Source organism: Merops nubicus, unplaced genomic scaffold, assembly GCF_000691845.1.
Source record: "Merops nubicus isolate BGI_N331 unplaced genomic scaffold, ASM69184v1 scaffold20339, whole genome shotgun sequence".
NCBI classification, from domain to species: domain Eukaryota; kingdom Metazoa; phylum Chordata; class Aves; order Coraciiformes; family Meropidae; genus Merops; species Merops nubicus.
Window position 1 is genome coordinate 39816 of NW_008630482.1, and position 8807 is coordinate 48622.

The window sequence follows — 8807 nt, forward strand, 5'->3', positions numbered from 1 at the left end:
GGGTTTTAATTCATGGATTTTCATTTCTTGTATCATTTATATGAGTAGATTTAATAACGGCACCTTTCCCTTTAAAACACTAATCACTCATTCTAAATCTGATGTCACTACCCACAGTAAAAAGCAACTCAGTGTTGGATTTACACAAGAGTAAAAATGGGTATTTCAGAGACTAAACTGTGGAATGTGTAAAGCAATATCCACCAAGGTTTCAAATTCTTGCCCTGACCCTGTGCAGTAATGAAATTTCCAGTAAGTGCTCACTGTAGTGGTAAAACATCAGGAAGGCAGCATTTTGTCTTTGAGTTGTTTCATTTCAGTTAGAAAACATTGTCACTGACTGAATATTCTTACTGCTGCTCCAAGGAGGTTCTGGCAAGAGTTTAGTACAGAAAGAGCAGAGAAGACTGATACTTAAAAGTGCTTTTTCTATTTAAAAAAAAAACCAAAACAGTCAGAAGTGTGTGGAAAAATACATGTTATTTATTTTGATGTGAGATATCTAAGGTTAAACTGATTTTGAAAAGGGCTGCTTGTTCCGTAATTATGAGACTGCCTGACTGGTTTTACCAATTCATAACTCAGTTTTTAGTTATCCTTTTGCTTTTTCATCCACATCAAGAGGGCAGGATTGGTTACTTTGTACTTCTGCTTCTTTATGTGCTTTTAAATATTCTTTTTTAATTGAGCTTAAAGTGAGAGACTGCAAAGAGTACATTAGACCGTGCAGTACAAGATTTAAGTCATCTGTCAGGAACTGCCAAATTAAAATGTATCCCTCAATATCAACCTCGTGTGAATGTACTTTGAATTTGTAATTCTTCTCTGAGTTTCACTTACAAGTAGATGTTTGAGTAACTGACTGCTACTCGTTCGCAGAGCTCAAAGAACAGACTATGCACGTTTCATACTTGAGCTTTTTTTTACCTGCTGTGTTCTGTCCTGACTTTCTGAATAATTCTCTGAAGCTGGTGTTGCTAATTTTTTTTTTTAAAAGTAGTTTGAAATTTGTGAACCTAACTTTATACTTGTATGCCTACTAGCCTGATTTTAACAGGTTTCATAAATGAAAAAAAAAAAGTGAAGTCAGAGGTACATGTCTTACATGGAAAACAAACCATTTCTATCTAGAACTGTAAAAAGAGATTTTGAAGAGTAGTCTTAAGGATTTTACCTTGAAAAACTGGACTACGGTTACGTCAGTTCTTTGCATACTGAGTTATTGTCACTCACTCAAATTATTTGGCTATTTTGGGTGTCTTTTTTTCAGATTCTCATGGAAACCCTGTGTCTTCAGAAGATCAAGTCAGTTTAGCCCAGCAGATTTCTGATGTCGTAAAGCAGCCTGCCTTTATCGCTGGAATTGGTGCAGCCTGTTGGATCATCCTGATGGTCTTCAGCATCTGGCTCTATCGCCACAGGAAGAAGCGGAACGGACTCACGAGTACCTATGCTGGTATCAGAAAAGGTGCCAAATTATATATCTCAATCTGCTGGCTACTGAACTTTTACTGGTTATTTACTTTATCATCATCCCCTTGTTCTTCTAAGATTCAGTGCAGGGATTATCAAATTACTTCAATACTTTCAGGAACTGTGGATCCAGGAGCTAACCTAAAAGGCAGCAGTATTTACATGATGTGTTTAACCTGGCTTTAAAGCACAAGCCTTTAGCAAAATACTTAGACCAGGTTTTCATAAAGATATTCCTAAAAATGAAAATGTAAAGATGGATTTAAGGCTAGGAGCTTCCTGTGTGCCCTTGCTATCTGACACTCTACCATATGAAAACAAGCCAAGTGGGTAGTAGTTCATTGTCCATCCTGTTCAGTCCTTTGCTTGCTGCTAAGAATACTAACAGTGGTGTACATTACAGTAATGCTTTTGGTGGTGTACTTGAATTTCCTTGTGTTCCAAGGGGATGTGGTGAAGTGGCTGTTTGCAAAAGCACAACAGTTCAATAATACTTTCCAAGAGTCTTTCATAAATGCTGTTGCGAGACCTTTTGTTGGGACTGAATTCTGGGGCTGTCGCACCTTGCATCTGCGTTCAGTTGGAGTGGCAGCAGTGGGACTAACTTAAAACACTCTTTATTTTCATGTTATCAGTACCTTTTGTGTCCGATTGTCGGTGGGCAAGCAGTGCTTTACAGGACACTCTGTGACAAACAAAGCTACAATCTCTACCTAGAAGATCTTCTGGAATAAAAACTTGATTTCTCCTGTAATTTCGGTAATGTTTTGATGAAGCCCCAAAGTTAAAGCTGAATTCAATAAGCTACAGTTCATTACTTCTTAAAGCAGCGCCTCATAGGCACTTGCAGAGTGAGAACTGTAGATTCTGGAATGAATCTGGGAGATCCTGCATTTGAATAAGTAGAGGGAGAATGTTTGATATTTAGCAGCCAAAAGGTAGACCTGGGCTTAAAAGGTGCACACAATTTATTAATGCACAAAAGGTGTCAGGAGATTGCAGTTTTTGAGCACTTCAGGACTAAATGTGTGATGGGCAAGTCAGATAGACAAATTTAACACAAATGTTTTTAAACGGTAGCAGTGTGTTGCTGTGGAAAAGAAGCAGTGTACAACAGCAATTGAGTGAGTGGAAACATGGAAACAGTTCTGGAGTGTGGCAGAGTTTAGGTGCCCTCCATGCAATTAAAGTATGATTGCTCACGGCAAGACTTCAGGCACAGTGGTTGTAGTGAAACTGTAACCACAGAAATTGGAATGAATCTCACCTTTGATTTTGTTCTGCCAGCCTTTCTTAGATAAGACAAACCCTGACATACTGCTGCATTGGCCTGTGCTGTTTTGTTTCGCTAATAGCATGCTGCCATACTGCCTCTCTACAGTTCTATCAAACTAACATCACTATGCTTTCAACAGTACCTATGATTAAGCACAAGACATACAATTTGTCCTTAAAAATGGTTACTTTAACGACATCAGCTATTGTTCAAAACAGCTGTGTTTTTCAATATCTGTAAAAATATCTTTTGTGTAATTTGGTGGGGGTTTTAATGAAAATACACAGGGAAGTAGGGTCTGCATCTCCATTATCAAGCATTCTTCAAGAAGAAAGCCATCTTTAGTGAAATATAAATTGCAAAGTAGTTTGCCACTCTGCAGTGCATCAAGTCATAACTGCAAGCCCAAACTTTCCTGTCTTGAATTTATTTATTTATTTTTCTACTTAGCTTCAGGCCTGACATCTGTTAAAATACTTCACTACTCCCACACAAACAGATTGTACTAGCACTCTTACACACTTAGAAAAGTTTATTAATAGAAGCTCTGAGAATTAAGTTGTTCTTCTTTGTGGTAGAGATAAAGATTTAATTTAGCTGAACCTCTGTTCATCTGTTCCTCAGTTCCTTAAGAAACTAAACTGGGTTCAGTACTTAGCTCACAAGAGTAATGAGACAGTAGCTGAAGATTTTTTTCATGTCCTTGTGATTGCAAATTAATCTTGAGACACTTGATTCTCTCTTGAATAGCTCTGGTTTAAATGCACCTTCTATTTTAAATGAAAACTTGTTACTATGGTTCTATATTTTTGAATGTAGCTAAATTAAACTTAACTCTGTGAAAAGGCCTAGCTCAAAGAAAGCACAATGGAATTCCCAAGATGAAGAGCTGTCCTACAAATGAAGCCTGAAATAGGCGAATGCTCAGAGGTTTTTATTTTCTTGCTTAGTGTCCTATCCCTGGAAGTAAACCGGCTTGGTAAAAAGGTGGGAAGCTACAGCATATCCTTAATTATAAAAAGACACTCCAGATTCCCCCCAGATATCAGAATTATTTTAAAAATCAGATTAAGCAGATCTTCTCTTAGCCAGAACCTTTTCTTTCGATACCAGCTTTGCTGATGAAATTCTGTCTCAAGGCTGGTTTTAGTGACTATTTTATTATTTCACTTGCTGTCATTATATTGAAAAGGGCAATGTTAGCCTTTTTCTGCCCATCAGTGATAGAAAACTATACTGTCTTGTCGACAGGAGGGGGAGCTTGTGCTAATAGGAAGAGCAGGTGCTACTGCTCTGGTTTTGGATTAGAGACCCTATTGATCCAAAGAGGATTTAGAGTAGCTGTGAGAGTGAAGATTGTCAAGCAATGTCATTGCTCCGTTGTTAACCTTTCCCTCTTAAAGCCAAGGGCTAGAGGGTAGAAAGGTGTTACATCTAGGGAGATCTTTCACCCTTTTTTTATGATTACTTAAGAAAGAAAGATAATAACTGTTTAACAGTCTTGTCTATGAAAACAAAAATTAATTGCCGCAGTAGAATTTAGTGCCTTTATTACAGCAAGAGTTGGTGCCATTCTTAAATCAGAGACAGGAAAACAGCAGTTCTCTTTGTTCCTTTATATGATTATTATTTCCTTATTGAATACTTAAGTGTGCCTATTAGTTCAGTGTAATGAGCATTTACTTAGTGAACAGCAGATAAGATTCAATAGGACCTTGATAAGGCTTTGTTAAGGACTTTGCCATTCTGCATTCTAAAATGATTAACAGTGTGGGGGTTTTGTTTGCACTAGGATTTTCAGAAAAAAATTAAAATACCAAACTTAGAGGTATTTGAAAGGCTAAACCACAGTTTGGTCCCCTTAGGAGCACAATAGAACATCAAGATTTTTTTTCAGAATAGTGTCTGCAGAGACAAGCTTCTTTCTGAATTGCAAAGTTAATTTTATTTCTGTATCAATGTGACTGAACTACTGGGTTAGTTATATGCATTTGTTTTATGTTCAGCTGTCTACTAGATTTATACTAATGTGGTATGTTTCCCTTTCTCTCTTCAGCTTAATAACCAGTTTGTATTTTGTTTTGATTTTTCAGTCCCGTCTTTTACCTTCACACCAACAGGTATATATTTGCACTTTTCCCCCCTTCTTTGTTACTTTAGCATGTGTTTGTGGTACTGTTTCTCTTTTTCTGCCATAACCAGCCCACCCGTTCTGAAAGTTTTTTTAAAATAGTTCCATAAATGACAGGTATCATTATTTTGTTCTCTGAGTCGTGTATATTTGCTTCATAGCTGACACGTTCTTTCATTTGTGTGTACCGTTTTGTCGCATACCATTTGATGCAAGCATGCTATTTTGTAGCATGATCCTGTCAGTTTGTACAACCTGGGCTCTCTTTTTGCATATTACGATGGAGTAGTGTGGCCTTCTGCATCCAGCAAGGCAAAAGGTGCTCCTGATGGAGGAGGAATGACTTGGCAGAGCCCAGATGCTAACTTGAAAGGGATTCAGTGGGATTATACTTGGTGAAACATTTGCTCCTTTTCTTTCCTCTGAATCTGCATTAATCCAGTGACCCAGGAGCTGTCTGCTTTGGAAGATACAGAAAATCAAAATGTTACAGTGGTTAGATTTCTTTGCTTGCTGCCTTAAACTTTATTTGTCCTATGAAATTTTAAAATAACCGTCAAGTTCTACATAAACAGGTGCATTTCAAATTCAGAATGGGTTTTAAATCTTCTATTTCTTTTTGCTTGGTAATGAGCAAAATATGACATAACCTGAGCCACAGCCCACCAAAGTCCGTGAGAGCTTTTCTGTTTGTTAGAGCTGACCTTCAGCCAGTCCCACAGTCTGGCAGCTCAGCGGTTCCTCCTCTACAGTAGATAAAATTCAACACATTCAGTACCCACCAGTATACTGCGTTAATTACTTTTAACTAGAGCCTGGGTGAACAGATAGGTTGTTTCTTCCTCCTTTGTTCTAATCCCTTATTTTCACAAGAGGTCTATGGGACTTGAGGACACGTGTATCCAGGCAGGGTAACCCACCTACCTCCTCTTCTGCACGCTCATGTTAGCAGAGCGTGTTAGCTCAAAATCAGCACTATCCGAATTTGACCTCTGGGCAGCTGTTAAGTGACGTCCTTCCAGGTTGGACCACAGATGATGCAATCTCCTGTCTGTCTGCATTCGTCCACACCGACCTAATTGTAATGGGTTAGATTCTTACCCACGTGCTTTTAATCACATTGTGTAGTATCTTCTTTCAAAAGTCATCCTGTTATGTTCAGTGGAGCTCCTTACTGTTTGGCATGAGTCAGAGTGGCCCTTAATGCTTCTGAAGTCCTTTAGGATCCGGGGTGGAGACTAATCAAACTATTATTATTTTCCTTTTACTTTAATTTGCTTAACAGAGGGCTTCTATTGCAATCACAGTTGTAGCACACTACTGAAGTTCTGCAGAGGCTGGTAGGTTAGCTAACCTATTTTCCCAGTTGGATTCTTAATGTTAAAGGAGAACATCGGGGCTCCGTAAGATCTATCAGAGCTGCAAAATAAATAGCACTGAGAATTTTAAAAAAGAAATTGGAAAAAAAAAAAAAAACAAAAAACCACAAAGTATGTAAAATATTATTAAAAAAATAAATTCTTTTTCATTCCAGGATCCCAGTCATTAGTTCAATTGACTTTAAATGGATCGATACCCTCTTCTTTAGCATTACCTAAAGTAAAAGACTTACCTGTGGCAATGCATCCTACATTTTAATCCTGTTATTGTAATCGCTGCCAGCATTTATCTCTCTCATGCAGACTCACAGATTGGAGTTCTTCTAAAGAGCAGAATTTGGCTGCTTTTTTTCAACACATTTGTAGTTGGAAAATGTAGAATCCATCAGCATTTGCAGGGAAGCAATCTCCTTAACCCTTTGGCAAACCCAATTCAAACCTGCTGGATTTTTAGCACTGCTTTATGCTGGATGTTTGCATCCTAAAAACAAATTTTTCAGCAGTGATGCTTCCTGTGAAGGGTATGCAGTCCATGCCAACAAATAAGTGCATGTGAGCATCCACTTTGTTAATGCGTAATGCTTTTGAAATGCTAGCAAAACTTTTCCTTCCAATTTAGAAAGTGTTCTTTCTGCCAGATAGTTTTTACCAAGTTTTATATGTTTAATTTCTTAGATAAAAAAGTATCCTTAATAAATTGAACTGTAAAATGTTACAAAATGCAAAGCTTCTGTGGACTCTTAGAGCGTGGCTGATCCGTGAGTACAGTGGAGTAACATCCAGAAAGAACATCTGTTTCTGCAGTAGGTTCAGCTGTAATGAGCCATTGTTTACATTGGAAGTAAGGCCAGTTATAGAATCGTGAGACCTCTTTCATCTTACCGAAATAGTAAGGTAGAGCAAAGCTTTAACATCTAACCATTCATGAAATAAATATATGACCTAAATTATTCCACAGAGTAGCTTCACTGAAGGCAGCCGAGTTATGTTAAGGATAAGCTCAGCCTGCTGTATGGCTTCCTGCTTTCTTAAGCGATACTTATGTTTGTGGTCTTCAGAGCAGAACTGAAATATAAAACTTCGTTGGAGCTAGGACTAGCAGTTATTAAGCAACGTAAATATTATGTATAAACTTGTGTTTTAAGGAATAATTTGCAGAAAGTGTCTCAGAATTAATGTAGAAACAGTGCACTATTACTGTCTTAGCTAAAATGAAACAAAGGCATATTTAATACTGCTGTTTCCGGAGTCTTTTATGATTTTTAAATTATTTCCTTTTTTTATCTTTAACTATTTCAGTAACATATCAGAGAGGAGGAGAGGCCGTAAGCAGTGGAGGCAGGTAATTATGTGCTTTATTTTTAAGGCTATAAATCACATGTAAGTAAATTTAAGGATGCTAGGAGTACAGTTGTCCTTGTAAGCGATGGCAGAATAAACACTTACAAAGATATGTTTTAATTTATTATATTAATTTATACATTTGGGCCATATATTTTTCTGTTTTGAAAGAGGATGTGTGGTTTGGATTTTTAGTTTGATTTCCAAAGAACGGGTTGTAATATTTTCAGCTTTGTTAACCTGTAAAAACTGCATCTTAAAAAATGAACAGCAGAGGGAGCACTTAAACTTCAAAACAAAGACCTAGCTTACCAGCTGATTAAGGGAGTAAAAGTAATTAACTCGTGGCATTTATGAAGATTAAGAAATATAGCTGGTTTACAAATACCACAAAGAAGGAAAACGTTCATTTGGAAAAAAAAAATTCTGAAGACATAAATGGCTTATAAGGTGATTTTTTAAGAAAAAAACTTCTCTGAATGCAGTTAAAACATCACTTACACGAGGCAGGGCAGGAGAAGGAAACAGGCATGTTTTAAATGTAAAGGCTCCCTCTTTGAGAACCTAGCCCATTCCAGATTGAGGATCTAACTCAAATGTGTTCACTGGGTTTATGTTATTCCTCCATGAATGGCAATGGACAAAACAGTAATTTACATTTTCTGTGAAGAGGTGGAGTTTTCTTCAGGAGGCAAGATAACAGTTTTAGCAAAAAGGCAGGCCAAAGCAGTGTTACTTTGGTAGCACACCTTTTCTAGGTCACATTCAAGCATGCCTTTTTATTGGCATCTCAGTTAAAGACGTGGCATGACGCTGAAATAAACTCTAAAATCTCAGAGAGCAGCTGGGTGATAAATTCCTATATCAGTTCTTGTTTCACAGGTGTCATCCTGTGCTTCCTAATTTGACAGACCATACACAGAATTGGTAATGGTAATGATTAGGCATAAAATTAAACCTTCCCAGCCTAGCTGAGTGCTGTGCAGAGGCGAGGCTGTTCTGCTGCGGGTGTTGAACCCGCCGTGTTAAGAGCAATTGTAAATATCTCTGTCCAGCACTGTGTGCTGCTGTCTTGTTGTAGCCATTAAACCATGGAGGAAAACCTCTAGAACAGCTCCCCTGTGTTTTTTGAATGCAAATCAGTGGGTTGCTGCCTTCACCCCAGGATAGTGAGAGAAGGAGAGAACAGAGATGAACCCTCTCTTTC

General features: G+C 37.8%; 1 protein-coding gene across 1 annotated transcript in view; it reads left to right on the top strand.

Annotated features, from left to right (window-relative positions):
- LOC103779693 (roundabout homolog 1-like) overlaps positions 1–8807 on the top strand; it is a gene marked incomplete at its 5' end in the record, with an annotated part of 63709 nt that overhangs the window by 24062 nt on the left and 30840 nt on the right. Inside the window, 3 exon segments of the mRNA XM_008947338.1 lie at positions 1271–1468; positions 4843–4869; positions 7559–7601. Of these exon segments, the coding sequence (XP_008945586.1) occupies positions 1271–1468; positions 4843–4869; positions 7559–7601 (268 nt within the window).